Here is a 22,658-nt window from a genome sequence, read left to right on the forward strand (position 1 = left end):
ACCTATCCTCACTCTCTGGGCATTTACTCACATCCCCATCTGAGCATCCACAATTGACATTGGCCATCATCTTAATTCAATGTCACACCTTCCCTTACAGTGTCCCTCCACAAAGGATATCTTCTCAGTGTGTTCTATTTCTCACACCTACTGGTCTCTTCTTCCTCTCCTTACAGGAAAAGAGAACAGAGAGCACAAGGTAGCGATGAAGATCTGGAAATGGTTCTCCAGCCATCTTCACAATGACAGTTTCAGAGAGAGGGCATTGAAGATAAGCCAATTCTTGGCATGCCTGGTCATTGAGTGTGGAGATTTGTGGATCTGTTAATTATCACATAAGCATGCGACTGACAATACTTGTATGTTGACACAGCAGCCATTGAAATCTGATAACATCATTGAGTCATTACAGCACAGGATGCCATTCGTCCCATTGAGCCCATGCTGGCTATTTGTAGAGAAATCCAATCAGTCCCATTCACTATCACCCTACAAGTTTGTTTTTCTCAAATTCCTTTCTCATTTTCCTTTCAAGTCATTCATCGTCTCCGCTTCCAGAGGCAGCACATTCCAGGTCATTACCACTCCCTGCATAAAAACATTCTTCCTCACAAACCCCCCTGCACACCTTGCCCAAAATTTTAATCTGTGTTTTCTCGTTCTTGTAGCTAATGTGGACATATAACCCAGAATTCTGTCCTCAATCAACTATAAAACGTAACATAGCAATAAATTATGCTGAAATATTAACTTTAAGAAAATGTTTGGAAGCACTTAGACTCATCAAGTTAAAATGGAGCAGCAACTGAGCATCTTGAGTCAGGGTGATGGGCATCACAGAACATCGAAGTGAATGTCTGAATGTTTGAGCTTGTTCACTGGCAGGGCATTGGAAGGTCAACACCAATGTTGTATGGTCGAAAAAGCAGTTCATTGTATTTTGAATATCGTAAAGTCAAGGACTGCATGCCCACCATCCCTATTTCCTTATCATTGTTGGAAATACAATCAAAGAAATAGGGCCGATGGAAGCAGCAAAAGATCCTGAAAACTCAGGAAGAGAAGATCCCTGACACCATGTGCAGCAGACAGGAGAGCCAGAGGTTGAAACTGTAATTAAAATAAGAAACATCTGGTAAGTCAGGGTGGCACGGTGGTGCAGTGGTTAGCACTGCTGCCTCATGGCATCAAGGACCCGGGTTCCAATCCCGGCCCTGAGTCACAGTCCGTGTGGAGTTTGCACATTCTCCCTGTGTCTGTGTGGGTCTCACCCCCACAACCCAAAGATTAGGTAGGTGGATTGGCCATGCTAAATTGCCTTTTAATTGGAAAAAATGAACTGGGTTCTCAAGCTTTATAAAAGAAGAGTCTGGTAAGAGATGGCGAATGCTCAATCATTTTATTGCTTTCTCAAAGAATCACCGCACACTGCACAGTTATTACTTCAAGGGAAATGTCCCTGTGCTTGAGGTTAAGCAAACATTTTTTCCTTAATGTCACAGAAAGTATCAGCAGACAAGCCAGTGATGGTGATGAGCAATCCTCGCACTTCGAGGAGGTTTTATAGATACTGGAACTACAGTTGTCAAACCAACTACTTAATGCAACCCAATGACAGCAGCATCGGCACAGCCACACTGACTGAGGTGTAGTAGCTGATAGGTCAGGAAGGATGGTCAGGGGGGATAGTATTGGGTGAAGCAGTTGCATTGGGGTTGAACAGAGGTGTTGCCATGGTGACAGCAGGGGAGCAAGATGGAGGACACAGAGAACAGGAGGCATGAGTTCTTGATCCATTGTGACCTTCTCAATACAGCTGTGTATTGCCCGTTAGTGTCAAAACGTTGACCTGGTTAGGTGGGATTACGGGTATAAGGCTGCGCTGTGGGCCTAGGTAGGGGGCTCTTTCTTCACTGTAGATGTTCTATGTTCACACGGCAGAGAATCTGGCAGCACGGGATCCTTGAGGAAAATACGTGCACTCTCTAATTCGTGACACTTAAGGTGGAGTGGAACCTGGAGTAAGGTGGACTCCCTGCTGGCAGATAAAGAAACAATACTTTTCACTGTATACTAATACATGTGACAATAATAAACAAATAAAGAATCTAGCCACTGATCCACTCTTGGCTCCGTTTCCCACAGACCAATCACATCCCTCGTGCAGTAATAAGGGTTTGTGGTCAAATGATTCTATCGCCCAACGAAACTGACAGGCGTAACATAATTGATGTCACAGCACAAAAGGAGGTTATTTGACCCACCAAGATTGCACCAGAGCAGTCCAGTTAGTCCCAATTTCTTGTTCTTCCCCAATATTTTGTTTCTTGTTAAAGAGGAACAGTTTTGTGGGTCACATGAATCCAATGAGCTAATCAGGCAGAGTAAAGTTAAGGCCAACTGTTATGGGCCAGGGTTTAGAGAACCCCAAATTGTATCACGGAGTTCACCTGACCAACAACTTTTAATAGATTATGGTATGGGGAGCACACGGCCCACTCTACAGGCGTGGTGCAGCAGAAATGGAAAAGTATTTTTTTAAAGCAAAACAATGTTTATTCTATGAACTCAAGTTAATCTTTTTAAAACATACAGTGAACATCTTAGCAATCATTAATTCAAATACAACCCCCAAAGAATACAACACTAAGTAATCCTTAAACTGTCCTTTAAACATCCATAAAAACATTTAAAACACAAAGATCAGGTTTAAATTCACTATTGAAGCAGTTATTAGTTGTAAATTACCAAAGAATCGATTACAGTCTTTAGATTACAGAGAGAGTGACTAATACACGTTCTGGCTGTGACTGCAGCTATCCAGCTCTGATAAACGAAACTAAAACACACCCTGCAGCAAACAACCTAAAACAAAAGTAAAAAGCTGACAGACACCCAGCTCCACCCACATTCTGACATCACTGATAAACATCCATTTCTTAAAGGTACTCTCACATGACACAACAAACAGGAGATAAATGTTGGATGCAGGAGTAAAGTAGCTCTGTGTATGGCTTGTTTGGTTGCCAGTATTAATTGTCATGATTACATACAATCCATTCAACTTGTGAAATTGCTTTTGGAGGGTTTTCTTTTGATCAATAGGATGATCAGTTACTCTGAGACACGGCGACTGCTGGAAGATGTGCACCAGGTTGGGTGAAAGTTTCTTTCTGGAACTGTAGCCAGTGGCACGCGGTACAATTCTTATTCTGTGCTCTAAGCTTTGCCAAAGGCACATGTGTTGATACTTGATCCAAACTAAATTTTTAAAAAATCATTGTACCGTATGTTTATTGAAATGGGGTGAAAATACATTGCACACTGCAAGGTGTGACTTGCAGCAGTGTTCACATAAGGTCCTATGGGACTGGCATATTTTGCTGCTATGATGGTTTAGAAGGGACAAATGTGAGACCGTTATTTTTCTTGTTTTAATGAAAGTCACTCTGATTCCTTGTTAGTGGCCCTGACAATACCTCGAACTCACCAGTCTGGGGCTGCAAGTGTCGTTGCTGACAATTTAATGTTTCTGCTTTTGTGTTCCCTGCCCTCCTCACCGTGTAAACATTATTTAGTATGTTTAATTTTTGAATACAGCCAGATGGAACCCAGATCGTTGGTCTTAATGAGGGACATGGAGGGGTGGGTATTCTGAAAGTGTCCACCCCCTTCACACTGATGTCGCTGACCCTGGGATTGGGAATGGTGCCAGTGCTCAGGCATGGTGGGTAGAGTGTGCTACCCCAGCCCCATTCCAGCGACTGAGCAGCCTGACTCGAATTTCCAGATGTTGGTGTTACCGACACCGGGATCAATTTATCCTGGAAAAGTAATTGAAGCATCTCCTGCCAGTGGATTCCTGGTGAGAATATGGGGAATGTGGTAAAGAGGCAAAGGTGAGATTAATCAAACAGGTTGGGCTTGTTGATTGTTTCTGTGTTTGTGAGCAGGTCCATGTTGTCAATAAGATCATATATATAGTATCATATAATCTCCATGGAGATCTGGGACGTTATAAACAACTCTTGTTTTGGCACCATTTTCCCTGGAGTAAAACAATGAAGGTTAGATTCAGTTTCTATTCTCACACTCAGGATATAAATTATCTGGAAATGAGAACACATCGAGCACTGTTCATCGACAACTCGCCGGTGGAGCTAAAGTTGAAGAAGGAATTTGGCTTTCGATCAACGTTATGAGGTAAATTTCATTGGCATTCTGTGTGTTAGACGATTAGGCATGTAGACTAGCAGACAAGGAGCTTGTTTTCTGAAATACAATAGTATAAATTACACGGGAGTTGAAACACGAGAGTGGGATTATTTGTCACAGTGAGTCATACAGATATGTGTATACTGTCGCACTGAGACAAATGATTGTCAGAAGAAATTAGACACAAAAGGCGGATCTATTTATAATATTGTATCAGGTGATATTTTAAATAAAATAAGCCTTATTTTCCCAGCAGATTTTACAGAAAATACAAAGATAAACTTCAATTCTAAACTCTCACACTGTGGATTCAAGCATCCTGTAAATAACCTCAGGCAGATATTATGGATAATAGCTATCTGGAATTATTAACTAATGGAGAACTGTTGGCAGCTCATCTTGATGAGCTGACTAAATCGTCAGAACTATAATTCCCAGAGCAACAGAGAATACATTAGACTGCAGGATTCAATTGACCATCTCTGATTCTGAATTTGGCTCCAGAGGTCACTCAGCTGGTCAGCTGATGCTGGTGTTGGAAACCTTCTGCAGTTCTTGTTCTTTAAGAGTTACAAAGCCATTGTACAGACTGGATGGGGCAAGTCCCTAATCCAAAACCGTGATTGCTCCTAAAACTAATTCAGATTCAGTCCAATTCATGCTCCCCCAGAAAGGGACAGACTAGATGCACACTGACCAGGACAGGCATTGCACCTGACCTCCCACTTGATCCAATGTTTGATCTTCGCCAAAAGCCCGGGAAGCGGAAGTTACTGTTGCCTGTTTCCAATACTCTGCTGCCGGAGAGTCCTGCTCTCTGCTCCAGTGACTGTTCTGCTGCTTTAGTCTCCTTGTCTCCCACCCTCTCTTCATTAGCAAGTGCTATAAACAACAGTAAATATTATTCATCTGGAAACAAATACCTTTGTTCCTAATCTCCTGGTTTATGTCTGATAGTGTTTGAGGATATTAACAATTAGATAAAAAAGATAGACTTGTAATCACCATCTCTTTATTAGCAAGTGCTTTAAGCAACAGAAAATATTAGTGAAGCAATGTAACTATCTGTGAAACAAATGCCCTTTTAAAATACAAAGGGCTGGATTTTCCGATTTTGAGGCTATGTCCAGAGGAAGTGTCCAGTTTTACGATGCAAAAGTCGGCGGCGCCGCTACACCGATGCTCCGCCCGGTGGGGGGTTAGCAGCTGCGCCACGCAAAACCCCCGGCATAAATGGCCGGAGAATTGCCGGGTCCATGGCCGCGCACATGCACGGCGACGACCTGCAGCGGTCGCGCCGTACAACATGGCGTCAGCCGCGTGTGGATGCGGCCTGCCAGATAGTGTAACCCCCCTCGCCACCCACTGAACCACCCCCCACCAGTCCCCGAAGACCCCGCCGAGCCTCCCCGGTCAGCAGAAGGGCTCCCCCCACCCAACTGGGGCAGCACGGTAGCATTGTGGTTAGCATAATTGCTTCACAGCTCCAGGGTCCCAGGTTCAATTCCGGCTTGGGTCACTGTCTGTGCGGAGTCTGCACGTCCTCCCCGTGTGTGCGTGGGTTTCCTCCGGGTGCTCCGGTTTCCTCCCACAGTCCAAAGATGTGCAGGTTAGGTGGATTGGCCATGCTAAATTGCCCTTAGTGTCCAAAATTTCCCTTAGTGGGGTTGCTGGGTTATGGGGATTGGGTGTAGGTGTTGACCTTGGGTAGGGTGCTCTTTCCAAGAGCCGGTGCAGACTCGATGGGCCGAATGGCCTCCTTCTGCACTGTAAATTCTATGAAAATCTATGAACTGTGACGGCGCTGGACACAGTCCGCAGCCACCACTCGAGGTTGACGAGACCCATGCAGGTGATGTCCTGAGGCTGTCCCAACAGTGTGCGCCGTACTCACCGATGATGCCGGTTTGGAGGGGGCGGAGCATCTAAAAACAGGCACTGCCCCCGATTTTGGCGTCAAAAGGGATTCTCCGCCCGATCGCCGAATAAGATTTCGACGTCGGCAAGCGGAGAATCCCAGCCAAAGTATTTTGTTCCTAATCTCCTGGTTTATGTCTGATAGTGTTTGAGGATATTAACAATTAGATAAAAAGATAGATTTGTAATTATATCACATGCTGCCCAATCTCAGAACATCCAAAGAGTTTAACAGGCAGCAAACTGTGTTTCCAAGTCTTTGACACTGTCGCATTGTGGGAAGCACAGGTGACAGTTTGCACATAACAAGCTGCACAATGTGACAATAACCAGGTAATCTATTTTAGGGATGTTGATGAAGGGATAAATATTTGCCCCCACCTTATCCCCATAACCCCACCTAACCTGCACATCTCTGGAAACCTAAGGGGCAATTTTTCCGGTGCGGACCTGGTGGGCCAAATGGCCTCCTTCTGTACTGTAAATTCTATGTCTATGTCTAACTCATCTGCTCTTATGCCAATAACACCATGGGATCCTTTCACTGGAGAGATTAGAGGGAGCCTTTTTTAAATGTCTAATCCAAAAGATGGTGCTTCCAACCATAGAGCACCTCCCTTATTGCGGCACAGCAGTGTCAGACTCAATTATGTGGCCAAGTCTACAGGTTGGCGATTGAGCTACTAACCTTTTGACTAGTTGAGACATACAAGCTCACTGAGGGCAATGATGACTAAGATCAGCTGAGAACAGTTGGGAATATTGTTCCCAGACTTCATAGTCCAGTAATACAGGCCCTATGGTTATTCTGCACTTTCAGTTATTATTTCTGATCAGGGTTTTGGGTAGTTGGAAAAGCAAAGTAAAGTTGCCACAGTTCCAGATAACCATAGGCTGTTTTTCCCTTTGAGGGGGAGAGTTGACTGCTGGTGATTTACGTGAGGCGAGGAGCAAGGTTGAGAAGGCAGGCCTTCAGACAATCATGGAATTCCGACATTGCAGTAGGATGCCATTTGGCCCATCGAGTCTGCACCAACCCTCGGGAAGAGCACTCTACCTAGGCCCACTCCCTCAACCTATCCCCATACCCCACCTAACCTGCACATCTCTGGACACTAAAGGGCAATTTTTAGCCTGATTGGTCCACCTAAGTTCACATCCTTGGACTGTGGGAGGAAGATGGATCGCCCCGAGGAAACCCACACAGACACGGGGAGAAAGTACAAACTCCACACGGAATTGAACCCGGGTCTCTGGCACTGTGAGGCAGAAGTGCTAACCACTGTGCCACTGTGCTGCCCATTTAGGGTTATTCATGAATAACCTCAGCCGGTATGGGAATTGAACCCATGCTGTTGGCCTCTCTCTGCATCACGAGCCAGCTTTCGAGCCAATTGAGATGAATTGGGGGTAGTCTATAATGCAAAGGAAACACAGCATGGGATACCATGGGCGCGATTCTCCACTCCCGCGCCGGTTGAGAGAATCGCCTGGGCCGGCAAGATTTCCTGGGACGCCGGTCCGATGCCCTCCCGCGATTCTCCCAAGCGGCGGGAACGGCCCCGTCGAGTTCCGCGGGCCGGAGAATCGCCGGAGACACCCAAAATGGCGATTCTCCGGCACCCCCGCTATTCTCAGGCCCGGATGGGCCGAGCGGCCAGGCCAAAATGGCGGGCTCCCCTCCGGCGCCGTCCACACCTGGTCACTGCCGTCGTGAACGGTGCGTGAACGCTGGGGGGGCGGCCTGCGGGGGGGGGGGGGGGGGGAGGGGAGATCCTGCACCGGGGGGGGGTACCTTAAATGTGGCATGGCCCGCGATCGGTGCCCACCGATCGTTGGGCCGTCCTCTCTGAAGGAGGATCTTCTTCCTTCCGCGGCCCCGCAAGATCCGCCCGCCATCTTCTTGCGGGGCGGACTTAGAGAGGCCGGCAACCATGCATGCGCGGGTTGGCGCTGGCCAACCCGCCATGCGCGGATGACGCCAGTTATGCGGCGCTGGCCGCGTCATCTATGCGGCGCCGCCTTTACACGAGCGACAAGGCCTGGCGCGTGTAGATGACGCGGCCCCGATCCTAGTCCATTGTCAGGGCCTGAATTGGTCGGGATCGGGGCCGTTTCGGCCGTCGTGAACCTCAACGGCGTTTACGACGGCGCGGCCACTTCGGCGCGGGAGTGGAGAATCCCGCCCCATGGGCTGGATAACTTGAAAATGTTTTCAGTGTTTGTAGTGATATTGTATGTACGGTGTTGTAGGCAATGGCATGTACATAGAACATAGAACGATACAGCGCAGGACAGGCCCTTCGGCCAACTATGTTGCACCGACATGGGAAGTCAAAAAACAAAAGCCATCTAACCTACACTATGCCATTATCATCCATATGTTTATCCAATAAACTTTTAAATGCCCTCAATGTTGGCGAGTTCACTACTGTTGCAGGTAGGGCATTCCACGGCCTCACCACTTTTTGCGTAAAGAACCTACCTCTGACCTCTGTCCTGTATCTATTACCCCTCAGTTTAAGGCTATGTCCCCTCGTGCTAGCCATTTCCATCCGCGGGAGAAGGCTCTCACTGTCCACCCTATCTAACCCCCTGATCATTTTGTATGCCTCTATTAAGTCTCCTCTTAACCTTCTTCTCTCTAACGAAAACAACCTCAAGTCCATCAGCCTTTCCTCATAAGATTTTCCCTCCATACCAGGCAACATCCTGGTAAATCTCCTCTGCACCCGCTCCAAAGCTTCCACGTCCTTCCTATAATGAGGTGACCAGAACTGTACGCAATACTCCAAATGCGGCCGTACCAGAGTTTTGTACAGCTGCAACATGACCTCATGACTCCGGAACTCAATCCCTCTACCAATAAAGGCCAACACTCCATAGGCCTTCTTCACAACCCTATCAACCTGGGTGGCAACTTTCAGGGATCTATGTACATGGACACCGAGATCCCTCTGCTCATCCACACTTCCAAGGACTTTACCATTAGCCAAATATTCCGCATTCCTGTTATTCCTTCCAAAGCGAATCACCTCACACTTCTCTGCATTAAACTCCATTTGCCACCTCTCAGCCCAGCTCTGCAGCTTATCTATGTCCCTCTGTAACCTGCAACATCCTTCCGCACTGTCGACAACACCACCGACTTTAGTGTTGTCTGCAAATTTACTCACCCACCCTTCTGCGCCCTCCTCTAGGTCATTTATAAAAATGACAAACAGCAACGGCCCCAGAACAGATCCTTGTGGTACGCCACTTGTAACTGAACTCCATTCTGAACATTTCCCATCAACCACCACCCTCTGTCTTCTTTCAGCTAGCCAATTTCTGATCCACATCTCTAAATCACCCTCAATCCCCAGCCTCTGTATTTTCTGCAATAGCCTACCGTGGGGAACCTTATCAAACGCTTTACTGAAATCCATATACACCACATCAACTGCTCTACCCTCGTCTACCTGTTCAGTCACCTTCTCAAAGAACTCGATAAGGTTTGGAGGCATGACCTACCCTTCACAAAGCCATGCTGACTATCCCTAATCATATTATTCCTATCTAGATGATTATAAATCTTGTCTCTTATAATCCCCTCCAAGACTTTACCCACAACAGACGTGAGGCTCACCGGTCTATAGTTGCCAGGGTTGTCTCTACTCCCCTTCTTGAACAAAGGAACCACGTTTGCTATCCTCCAGTCCTCTGGCACTATTCCTGTAGCCAATGATGACATAAAAATCAAAGCCAAAGGCTCAGCAATCTCTTCCCTGGCTTCCCAGAGAATCCTAGGATAAATCACATCAGGCCCCGGGGACTTATCTATTTTACAATCTGCAAATTTCAGAATTGCCAACACCTCTTCCCTACGTACCTCAATGCCATCTATTCTAATAGCCTGGGTCTCAGCATTCTCCTCCACAACATTCTCTTTTTCCTGAGTGAATACTGACGAAAAATATTCATTCAGTATCTCGCCTATCTCTTCAGACTCCACACACAACTTCCCATCCCTGTCCTTGACTGGCCCTACTCTTACCCTAGTCATTCTTTTATTCCTGACATACCTATAGAAACACTTGCAGCCTACTTCTCCAACCTATGCCCCCCAAGTCATGTCTAATGGCATCATAATTGCCCTTCCCCCAGCTATAACTCTTGCCCTGCGGGGTATACTTATCCCTTTCCATCACTAACGTAAACGTCACCGAATTGTGGTCACTGTCCCCAAAGTGCTCACCTACCTCCAAATCTAACACCTGGCCTGATTCATTACCCAAAACCAAATCCAATGTGGCCTCTCCTCTTGTTGGCCTGTCAACATATTGTGTCAGGAAACCCTCCTGCACACATTGTACAAAAAACGACAACCATATCTTTTCCAGTCAATATTTGGAAAGTTAAAGTCTCCCATAATAACTACCCTGTTACTTTCGCTCTTATCCAGAATCATCTTCGCCATCCTTTCCTCTACATCCCTAGAACTATTTGGAGGCCTATAGAAAACTCCCAACAGGGTGACCTCTCCTTTCCTGTTTCTTATCTCAGCCCATACTACCTCGGAAGAAGAGTCCCCATCTAGCATCCTCTCTGCCACCGTAATACTGTTTTTGACTAGCAGCGCCACACCTCCCCCTCTTTTGCCTCCTTCTCTGAGCTTACTAAAACACCTAAACCCCGGAACCTGCAACAACCATTCCTGTCCCTGCTCTATCCATGTCTCCGAAATGGCCACAACATCGAAGTCCCAGGTACCAACCCATGCTGCCAGTTCCCCTACCTTATTTCGTATACTCCTGGCATTGAAGTAGACACACTTCAAACCACCTACCTGAACACTGGCCCCCTCCTGCGAAGTCAAATCTGTGCTCCTGACCTCTATACTCTCAATCTCTCGTACCCTAAAACTACAATCCAGGTTCCCATGCCCCTGCTGCATTAGTTTAAACCCCCACAAAGAGCACTAGCAAATCTCCCCCCCCAGGATATTTGTGCCCCTCTGGTTCAGATGTAGACCATCCTGTCTGTAGAGGTCCCACCTTCCTCAGAAAGAGGCCCAGTTATCCAGAAATCTGAATCCCTCCCGCCTGCACCATCCCTGTAGCCACGTGTTTAATTGCTCTCTCTCCCTATTCCTCATCTCATTATCACGTGGCACGGGCAACAACCCAGAGATAACAACTCTGTTTGTTCTCGTTCTGAGCTTCCATCCTAGCTCCCTGAAAGCCTGCCTGACATCCTTGTCCCCTTTCCTACCTATGTCGTTAGTGCCCATGCGGACCACGACTTGGGGCTGCTCCCCCTCCCCCTTAAGGACCCGGAAAACACGATCCAAGACATCACGTACCCTTGCACCTGGGAGGCAACATACCAAACGTGAGTCTCTCTCGCTCCCACAAAATCTCCTGTCTGTGCCCCTGACTATCAAGTCCCCAATTACTAATGCTCTGCTCCTCTCCCCCCTTCCCTTCTGAGCAACAGGGACAAACTCCGTGCCAGAGGCCCGTACCCCATGGCTTACCCCTGGTATGTCGTCCCTCCCACAAGTATCCAAAGCGGTATACTTGTTACTCAGGGGACCAACCGCAGGGGATCCCTGCACTTGACTGCTTCTTCCCAGTCCCTCTTACAGTTACCCATCTATCTCCAATCTTTGGTGTAACTAATTCCCTGAAGCTGCTATCTATGACCCCCTCTGCCTCCCGAATGATCCGAAGTTCATCCAACTCCAGCTCCAGTTCCCTAACTCGGACTTGGAGGAGCTGGAGATGGCTGCACTTCCTGCAGGTAAAATCAGCAGGGACACTAACGGCATCCCTCACCTCAAACATCCTGCAGGAGGAACATTGCACTCCCTTCCCTGCCATCCCTCTAACCTCCAACCAAGATCTGGTTAATAAATAAATAAATAAGAAATATAATAATATAATATGGCACTTACCTCACACCAAGGGGTCTTATTATTAGGTTAGAGGAGGAGGGCGGGTGGGAGACACTACACGTGTAGTGTCTCGGGTTTCCTCTCCACCAGAATATATTAGTTGGGGGTGGGGAACCTTCCCAGAAGTCCACGGGTCGAACTTCCGGTTCCCGCCTTATATAAAAAATAAAACAGAAACGGGACCAGGTAAGGGTTTTTAAAGCAAAACCTTACCTCCCAGAAGGCCCCTGCGCTCCGCTCCCGCCGAAATTCAAAGGGCTGCTCCTGCAAAGGTAAGGGTTTTTAAAGTAAATACTCACCTCGCAGAAGGCCCCTGCGCACCGCTCCCGCCGAAATTCAAAGGGCTGCTCCTGCAAAGGTAAGGGTTTTTAATGTAAATACTCAACTCCCAGAAGGCCCCTGCGCTCCGCTCCCGCCGAAATTCAAAGGGCTGCTCCTGCAAAGGTAAGGGTTTTTAAAGTAAATACTCACCTCCCAGAAGGCCCCTGCGCACCGCTCCCGCCGAAATTCAAAGGGCTGCTCCTGCAAAGGTAAGGGTTTTTAAAGCAAAAACTTACCTCCCAGAAGGCCCCTGCGCTCCGCTCCCACCGAAATTCAAAGGGCTGCTCCTGCAAAGGTAAGGGTTTTTAAAGTAGCTTTAAGAAGCTGCATAGTGTCAACACTAGGATATCACTATGTGTAAGGCTGGAGGATAAATAGTGCAGTCTCCATATTAGATGTTCACTATTATCTATGATTCTTACTGTCTGTGACTCTATATCAGTAAAACTCAATAAGTATACCTTATGAGTCTTGCATATAGTCTGATAATTAACCTATTTAACACAACACAACAAAAAGAGAAAATACTGGACAATTGCAGCAGGTCTGACAGCACCTGGAGGGAGAATTGAGCTAACGTTTCGAGTCTGAATGCCTCTTTGTTAAAGCTGATTCACCTATTTAACTGTTCGAACCTGGTCTGAATCAAGATCTGCAGAGTTGTGTATGTGGCTGTTGCTAGCAATAAACTTCATATAATTCCTGGAGAAAATCATCATGAATATTGCCAGAAAAATATAAGCAAAATACTGCAGATGCTGGAATCTGAAACAAGAACAGAGAATGCTGGAATAGCTCAGCAGATCTGGCAGCATCTGTAGCATAGGAAACCGTGTCATTCTCAATATCTCACTTAGGATACGTCGCAGACAGACCAGATCCATTGAGGTCCACATCAAGACCCTCAACATTTATGGTAGCAGCAGACTTCAAGCCACCATGACAATGTTCCAGCCTTCAGGACTCAATACTCAGGTCAACAACTTTAGACTGTGACTTTTCTCCTCCATCTTAACCCCTTCTGTTTTCATATCCCATACATTTTTGGTCTCAATACAAATCCCCCCCCCTCGCCCCATTCTCCCCCACCCTCCCACACCTGGTCATCTGTCTCTTGTTCTTATGTTTTCTACATTTTTGCTACAATCTCTCCCGGCTACAGTTTGATAGCTGACACATTCCCCTTTTAGTTCCGATGAAGAGTGAAGTGGACTCGAAACGTTAACTCTGATTCCTCTCCCTCCAGCTGCTGCCAGACCTCCTGAGTTTTTCTGGCATTCTGTGTTTTAGTTTGAGATTCCAGCATCCGCAGTATTTTGTTTATAATTATTGTGACAATGTTGATGGTGATTTCCTCAATCCCCAGCCTCTTGTACATCTCCAATTCCTTCACCCACCGCTGGTGGTCATCTCTTCAGCTGCCCAGGCTCCAAGCTCTGGAATCACCTGCCTCAACCTCACTGCTTCCCTCATGCTCTCCTCTTTGAACACGTGCCCGAATATCTTATTGCGGGTTCGCTGTCGGACTTTGTTTGAAAACATCCATTTATTTATACTAACGATGCTACATAAATGCAAGTTGTCGCTGTAAACTCTTGGGATATTCCAGCCCACCCCCAGCCGGGATTGTCCCTAATAGGCTTTTGGCTGTGACCTCAGTGTGGGGCTGTGTGATTCTGAGGATTTTATGTTTGAACTGAAATATTAACGTCTCCAACTTCATTTCAGAGTGCCCACAGAAGCAGGGTTGTATGAGCGGGGTGCAGAGTGGGGAGGAAACAATAGGTGGGAGAATGTCTGGCGCCAGGGGCAAGGGCTACCAAATTGCTGGACAGGCTAGCTTATGGAAGCGTAGTGGGGGGGGGGGTCTGGAGATGTTAGGCTTATCAAAGGAGTTGATTTATTTTGTGCTGTTACTGGGGGGGTGGGGAGGGGGGAAAAATGTTCTGCTGATGAGGGAGGGACTTTTGTTGAGGGACAGAGAGGAGGTTGGGGGGCGGGGGCTGCCTGGGGGCAGACCGGTGGAGGCATGGGGTGCGGGCAGGCGACTGGCCCAAGAGAGGGGATGGCTGATCGGCGAAGGGGAGGGGGCGATGAACCCCCAACTAGACTGATCACCTGGAATGTAAGAGGGTTCAATGGGCCGGTCAAGAGGGCACGCGAGTTCGTGCACTTGGGAGGACTGAAGGCGGATGTGATAATGCTGCAGGAGACGCACCTTAGAGTAGCTGACCAGATTAGATTAAGGAAAGGTTGGGTCAGACAGGTTTTTCACTCGGGACTGGACTCGAAGACTAGAGGGATCACGATCCTGATCAACAAGTAAGTGGCGTTTGAGGCGGCAAGAATAGTTTTGGATGTGGGAGGCCTGTACATTATGGTCAGTTGGAAATTGGAGGGGGTGCAGGTGGTACCAGTAAATGTATATGCACCAAACTGGGATGATGTGGAGTTTATAAAGACGATTTTTGGGGAGTTTGTGCATCTTAAAAAATATTAAGGTAGCTAAGTCCCCAGGGCCTGATGGGATCTACCCCAGAATACTGAAGGAGGCGGGAGAGGAAATTGCTGAGGCCTTGACAGAAATCTTTGGATCCTCGCTGTCTTCAGGTGATGTCCCAGAGGACTGGAGAATAGCCAATGTTGTTCCTCTGTTTAAGAAGGGTAGCAAGGATAATCCAGGGAACTACAGGCCGGTGAGCCTTACTTCAGTGGTAGGGAAATTACTGGAGAGAATTCTTTGAGACAGGATCTACTCCCATTTGGAAGCAAATGGACGTATTAGTGAGAGGCAGCATGGTTTTGTGAAGGGGAGGTTGTGTCTCACTAACTTGATAGAGTTTTTAGAGGAGGTCACAAAGATGATTGATGCAGGTAGGGCAGTGGAGGTTGTCTATATGGACTTCAGTAAGGCCTTTGACAAGGTCCCTCATAGTAGACTAGTACAAAAGGTGAAGTCACACAGGATCAGGGGTGAGCTGGCAAGGTGGATACAGAACTGGCTAGGTCATAGAATGCAGAGAGTAGCAATGGAAGGATGCTTTTCTAATTGGAGGGCTGTGACCAATGGTGTTCCGCAGGGATCAGTGCTGGGACCTTTGCTGTTTGTAGTATAGAAAAATGATTTGGAGGAAAATGTAACTGGTCTGATTAGTAAGTTTGCAGACGGCACAAAGGTTAGTGGAATTGCGGATAGCGATGAGGACTGTCAGAGGATACAACAGGATTTAGATTGTTTGAAGACTTGGGCGGAGAGATGGCAGATGGAGTTTAATCCGGACAAATGTGAGGTAATGCATTTTGGAAGGTCTAATACAAGTAGGGAATATACAGTGAATGGTAGAACCCTCAAGAGTATTGAAAGTCAAAGAGATCTAGGAGTACAGGTCCACAGGTCATTGAAAGGGGCAACACAGGTGGAGAAGGTAGTCAAGAAGGCATACGGCATGCTTGCCTTCATTGGCCGGGGCACTGAGTATAAGAATTGGCAAGTCATGTTGCAGCTGTATAGAACCTTAGTTAGGCCACACTTGGAGTATAGTGTTCAATTCTGGTCGCCACACTACCAGAAGGATGTGGAGGCTTTAGAGAGGGTGCAGAAGAGATTTACCAGAATGTTGCCTGGTATGGAGGGCATTAGCTATGAGGAGTGGTTGAATAAACTCGGTTTGTTCTCACTGGAACGACGGAGGTTGAGGGGCGACCTGATAGAGGTCTACAAAATTATGAGGGGCATAGACAGTGGATAGTCAGAGGCTTTTCCCCAGGGTAGAGGGGTCAATTACTAGGGGGCATAGGTTTAAGGTGAGAGGGGCAAGGTTTAGAGTAGATGTACGAGGCAAGTTTTTTACACAGAGGGTAGTGGGTGCCTGGAACTCGCTGCCGGAGGAGGTGGTGGAAGGAGGGACGATAGTGACATTTAAGGGGCATCTTGACAAATACATGAATAGGATGGGAATAGAGGGATACGGACCCAGGAAGTGTAGAAGATTGTAATTTAGTCGGGCAGCATGGTCGGCACGGGCTTGGAGGGCCGAAGGGCCTGTTCCTGTGCTGTACATTTCTTTGTTCTTTGTAAGATACCGAACCTGGATTTGCATAAGCTGGTCATGGGAGGGGACTTCAACACAGTTACTGACCCTGGTTAAGACCGGTCAAGCTCAAAAATGGGCAGGGTGCCAGCAATGGCTAAGGAGCTAAAACGGTTCATGCAGCAGATGGGGGGTGGGGTTGCATCCATGGAGATTTAGGCAGCCAGGAGTGAAGGAGTTCTCCTTCTACTCACACGTGCATAAAGGGTACTCCCAGATTGATTTCTACTGATGGGGGTGGTGGACACGGGGTACTCGGCGATCACAATCTCAGACCATGCCCGCACTGGGTTGACCTACAGGTTAGTAAAGACAGTAACCAGCACCCGCACTGGAGGTTAGATGATTGACTTTTAGCGGGCAGCACGGTAGCATTGTGGATAGCTCCAGGGTCCCAGCTCCAGGGTCCCAGGTTCGATTCCGGCTTGGGTCACTGTCTGTGCGGAGTCTGCACATCCTCCCCGTGTCTGCGTGGGTTTCCTCTGGGTGCTTCGGTCTCCTCCCACAGTCCAAAGATGTGCAGGTTAGGTGGATTGGCCACGATAAATTACCCCTTAGTGTCTAAAGATGTGCAGGTTAGGTGGATTGGCCTTGCTAAATTGCCCTTAGTGTCCACAATTGCCCTTAGTGTTGGGTGGGGTTCCTGGGTTATGGGGATAGGGTGAAGGTGTTGACCTTGGGTAGGGTGCTCTTTCCAAGAGCCGGTGCAGACTCGATGGGCCGAATGGCCGCCTTCTGCACTGAAAATTCTATGATAATTATCTATGATAAGAGGTGGGCGGGCGTTGATGAAATGTATTCAGAACTACCTGGAGGTCAATGATACGGGGGAAATTTCAGCAGCGGTGGTGTGGGAAGCACTGAAGGCGGTGGTTAGAGGGGAGCTGATCTCGCTACGGGCCCACAGGGAGAAGGTAGATAGGGCAGAGATGGACCGACTGGTAAATGAGATACTACAGGTCGATAGGAGGTATGCGGAGACCCCAGAGGCAGAACTTTTAAGGGAATGGCAGAGGCTACAGGCGGAGTTTGGCTTGTTAACCACAGGGAAGGTGGTAGAGCAGCTGAGAAAGGCAAGGGGGGCGATCTATGAGCATGGAGAGAAGGCCAGCAGAATGCTTGCACAGCAGCTTAGAAAGAGGGAGGCAGCCAGGGAGATAGGGAAGGTAAAGTATGGAGAGGGGAACCTGGTGGGAGACTCAGCAGGGGTGAATAAGGCGTTTAAGGAGTTTTATAGTAGGCTCTACGGGTCGGAACCCCCATCTGGGCCGGAGGGGATGAGGCACTTCCGAGGGGGGCTGAATTTCCCGAAGGTGGACGGGGAACTGGTAGGAGGGCTGATCGGAGTCGAAGGGATAGCGGAGGGGCTGAACGCCATGCAGTCGGGTAAAGCCCCGGAGCCGGATGGGTACCCAGTGGAGTTCTATAAAAAGTTCTCTGGGATATTGGGGCCGCTGCTGATGAGGACATTCAATGAAGCTAGGGAGAGAGGTGTGCTTCCCCTGACGATTCACAGGCCACGGTCTTGCTGATCCTGAAGCGGGAGAAGAATCCAGAGCTGTGTGGGTCCTGCAGGCCGATATCCCTATTGAACATGGACGCCAAACTACTTGCCAAAATTTTGTCCTCTAGGATTGAAGACTGTGTTCCGGGCGTGATTCGGGAGGACCAGACAGGGTTTTTTGAGGGAAGGCAGTTGGTGGCCAATGTAAGAAGACTGCTAAATGCAATCATGATGCCCCCAGAAGGTAGGGAGGTGGAGGTAGTGGTCGTAATGGACGCAGGGAAGGCTTTTGATCGAGTAGAATGGGAATATCTGTGGGAGGTACTGGGATGATTCGGATTTGGGCGGGGCTTTATCGACTGCGTCAGGCTGCTGTATCAGGCTCCTGTGGCGAGCGTACGGACAAACAGGGCAACATCGGATTATTTTAGGCTACATCGGGGGATGAGACAGGGATGCCCCCTCTCCCCACTGTTGGTCATGTTAGCTATAGAGCCATTGGCAATTGCACTGAGCCTCTATCTTCCCTCTATCTTCCCTCGAGGGGCTGGAAGGGGCTGGACCGGAGGGGTAGTGGAACACAAGAGTCTTGCTTTACGCAGATGACCTGCTCCTGTATGTATCGGACCCAGTAGAGGGGATGGAAGAAATCATGAGCATTGTGGGGGAATTTGACCGGTTTTCGGGGTACAAACTAAATATGGGGAAAAGCGAGATGTTTGCGATCCAGGCAAGGGAACAGGAAATGGCGACTGGGGGAACTGCCGTTTAGAGTGTTAGGGGGAAGCTTTAGGTATTTAGGCATCCAAGTGGCGCGTGAATGGGAACGGTTGCACAAACTTAATCTGGCCCGACTAGTAGATCAAATGAAGGACGATTTTCGGAGGTGGGACGTGCTCCCATTGTCATTAGCTGGGAGGGTCCAGACGGTGAAGATGACAGTCCTTCCGAGATTCCTGTTTGTGTTCCAGTGTCTCCCCATCTTTATTCCGCGGTGCTTTTTTAAACGGGTTAACAAAGTTATCACCGGCTTTTTATGGGCGGGCAAGCCCCGCGAGTAAAAAAGGGGATGCTTGAGCGGAGCCGGGGGGCGGGTGGGCTGGTGCTGCCAAACTTCAGTAACTATTATTGGGCAGCGAATATAGCCGATTAGGAAGTGGTTGGGGGGGGGGGGGTTGGGGGTGGGGGGGGGGGTCGGCGTGGGAACGTATGGAGGCGGCCTCATGTAAGGGCACCAGCTTGGGGGAGTTGATAACGGCACCTCTGCTGTTCCCTCCGGCACGGTACTCCACCAGCCCCGTGGTGGTAGCGGTCCTGAGAGTCTGAGGGCAATGGAGGAAGCATGTGGGAGTGGAGGGAGCATCGGTCTGGTCTCCAATTTGTAATAATCACCGGTTTGCCCCGGGAAGGATGCACAGGGGCTTTTGGAGATGGCAGAGGGCAAGAATTGAGAGGATGGAGGATATGTTTCTAGAGGGGAGATTTCCTAGCTTCAGGGAGCTGGAGGAGAAATTTGGATTGGTGAGGGGAAATGAATTTAGGTACCTGCAGGTGCGGGACTTCCTAAGTAGGCAGGTCTCAACCTTCCCGCTCCTACCACTAAGGGGGATACAGGGCAGGGTAGTTTCCTGAGGGTGGGTGGGAGGAGGCAAGGTGTCTGACATCTATAAGGAACTCATGGGGTCAGAGGACATGCAGACCGAGGAGCTGAAGCGCAAATGAGAAGAGGAGTTAGGAGGAGAGATAGAGGATGGTCTCTGGGCGGATGCGTTGAATAGGGTCAACGCGTCCACAACATGCGCCAGGCTCAGCCTGATACAGTTTAAGGTCATGCACCAGGCTCACATGACAGTGGCCAGAATGAGCAGGGTCTTTGGGGTAGAAGATAGATGCGCAAGGTGTGCGGGAGGGCCAGCGAACCATGTCTACATGTTTTGGACATGTCCAAAGCTTAGGGGATTCTGGCAGGGGTTTGCAGATGCCATGTCCACGATGTTAAAAAAAAGGGTGGCACCGAGTCCGGAGGTGGCGATTTTCGGGGTGTCGGAAGATCCGGGAATCCAGGAGGAGAAAGAGGCGGACGTTCTGGCCTTTGCTTCCCTGGTAGCCCGGAGACAGATACTATTAGCATGGAGGGACTCAAAGCCCCCGAAGTCGGAGACCTGGCTATCGGACATGGCCAGCTTTCTCTGTTTGGAGAAAATCAAGTTTGATTTCAGAGGGTCACTGTTAGGGTTCGCCCGGAGGTGGCATCCGTTCGTCGACTTCTTTGCAGAAAATTAATCGTCAGCAGAAAAGGGGGGTGGCATTAGTTTAGCTTAGAGTAGGGGGTTAATAAAGGTGGGACCTGTGAGGGAGGAAGCAGGTTTTTTCCACTATGTTTATAGACTCGTGTACATTGTTTATTTTGTCGTTGTTGCGGCAGCAGTGCTAACCACACAGCACGGTGCCGCGGATTCAACCCTGGTCCCGGGTCACAGTCCGTGTGGAATTTGTACATTCTCCCCGTGTCTGTATGGGTCTCACCCCCAGAACCCAAAGATGTGCAGAGTGTGTGGTTTGGCCTCACAAAATTGCCCCTTAATTAGAAATGGGAAAAAAAAAATTAGCCTGGAAATAGTTTGACCTTCTCACTGTATCCTCTAGATTCCCATCGACCCTGTCTGATCGCAGACCCTCTCCAAAGTGGTTGAAAGCACATACTAACAATATTGTAAAGCAGAAATCTGATAGCTTGATAAAACTATCGAGAAACAATTGGATACGGCAACAGATGGATTATGGCAGGCATAGTCAAACTCAGGGGTGCGACCCGCGGATGGGTAGTGGGTGGGTGTCAGGAGGAAAAAATTTTACAGGAAAAAAATGCAGAAATTTGGACAGATGGAGACTCCATACTTACCGACACCGGAAGGCTTCACCTTTACCCAACAGGTTTAATTGGAGGAGCGTGTACGAGGGCCAAAGGGACCCACAACCATTTTTTTGTCAGCAGCAAACAAGGTAAGAGAAAATGGTGGGTCACGCAGGTCAGCCGGCGTCGGCTGCGAAGGTCGGCCGGATGGGTCGCGAAGGTCGGCTGGGTTGGGTCCCGAAGGTTGGCAGGTTGGTAAAAATGGAACCCCAGAAAAAAAGTTTGAAAAACACTGGATTACGGTAATGGATTGCTCCATTTTTTTGATGGTCATTTGAAAGCTGTTTCCTGCTCTAATAGTAATCCTTTGATAACATTTTTAATGAAATGGAAATAACTGAACTACACAACCAGGAAAGCATTATCATGTTTATTTCCTGTTTAGGCAACTTTGAGCTACAGAATCCTGGGATTTTCCAGACCTGCCAGCAGCCTTGCTGCTCTCTAAATTTTCCCATCCCACTGTGACAATGCCAGCTGCTGACAGGCCCATAAAATCTTGCAATGATTAAAATCAGGCCGGACTCTCACCAGTGTTATGTACGCTGTAAATCAGCAATGACTCAAGTGATTTTGGTTCTCCGGAACATCCAAAGGTGACACCATTTGTCTGTTGTCTCTCTATCTAATCCAGCACTGTTACATGTTTAGGGGTCATTCTGACTGAGAACTGCTCAGTCATAGTCCCAGATGGAGCTTCACATCATTTGCTCTTAAGTCGAATGTCTGAACATGCTATTCCCCTCATTCTGAGCAGGATTAGTATTAACACAACATAATCATCAGGGTAAAACTATAGACTGCAGGAGTTTTATCTGTGCCACGTTACACAGTTCACCTTGTTACTGAGTGTAAAATAGTGCCTGAGAGAATTGGATTGGATTGGATTGGATTTGTTTATTATCACGTGTACCGAGGTACAGTGAAAAATGTGTACCTCGGTACACGTGACAATAAACAAATCCAATTGCACCTTTTACACATCTCAGGCACCAGTATCATGACCTCATCAACCCCTCGCCCCCACACTGACCTCATCAACCCCCCCTAGCCATGCTGTGACCTCATCAACCCACCCTCTCCATGCTGTGACCTCATCAACCCACCTCCCCACGCTGTGACCTCATCAACCCCCCTCGCTGCGCTGTGACCTCATCAGCCCACCCTCTCCATGCTGTGACCTCATCAGCCCTCTCCCCACGCTGTGACCTCATCAGCCCCCTCCCCACGCCATGACCTCATCAACCCCCCCTCCTCACTCTGTGTCTTCATCAAGACCCCTCACTCTGTGACCTCATGAACCTCCTAACTCCTATCTAGCCCACCTTCCTTCAAATTAGACTTACAGTTCGAGGTTTCTGCTTCCAATTGGTAATGACTTTCACTGTAGATTAATTCAGGTCTCTGTGCAGCTATTCAGCTTTTCTGGAGAAAGAGAGATAGAGAGAGAGAAGGTTCTTTCCTCTTGAGCATCCAGGAGGCAACTGTGCTTTTCTTTGTTCTCTGAAAAATCATCCCACTTGGATAGGATCCAATCACTGCCTGTTACCAGGCAGCATATGGTGTTTTGGCCAATTCATTGGCCACCAGCCAACCAATCAAAGAACAAAGAACATTTACAGCACAGGAACAGGCCCTTCGGCCCTCCAAGCCTGCGACGATCCAGATTCTCTATCTAAAACTGTTTTTAAGGATCTGTATCCCTCTGCTTCCTGTCCATTCATGTATCTGTCTAGAACAAAGAACAAAGAAATGTAC

The 22,658-nt window shown here is 48.2% G+C and overlaps 1 protein-coding gene across 2 annotated transcripts in view; it reads left to right on the forward strand.

Moving 5' to 3' along the window:
- Positions 1-995: 995 nt before the first annotated feature.
- The window catches only part of LOC140393043 (interferon-induced protein with tetratricopeptide repeats 5-like), a 31,300-nt gene continuing 9,637 nt past the window's right edge, over positions 996-22,658 (forward strand). Inside the window, exon 1 of one of the 2 annotated variants that reach the window (XM_072478991.1) lies at positions 996-1,135. Coding sequence is in view for 1 of the 2 variants with exons in the window: in XM_072478989.1 (XP_072335090.1) it covers positions 4,199-4,203 (5 nt within the window). In the remaining variant the exon portion in view is untranslated. Of the gene's footprint in view, positions 1,136-4,101; positions 4,204-22,658 lie in introns of those variants that run through there. The other variant, XM_072478989.1, reaches the window with a different exon arrangement.

This window comes from Scyliorhinus torazame, chromosome 16 (assembly GCF_047496885.1).
Source record: "Scyliorhinus torazame isolate Kashiwa2021f chromosome 16, sScyTor2.1, whole genome shotgun sequence".
NCBI lineage: Eukaryota > Metazoa > Chordata > Chondrichthyes > Carcharhiniformes > Scyliorhinidae > Scyliorhinus > Scyliorhinus torazame.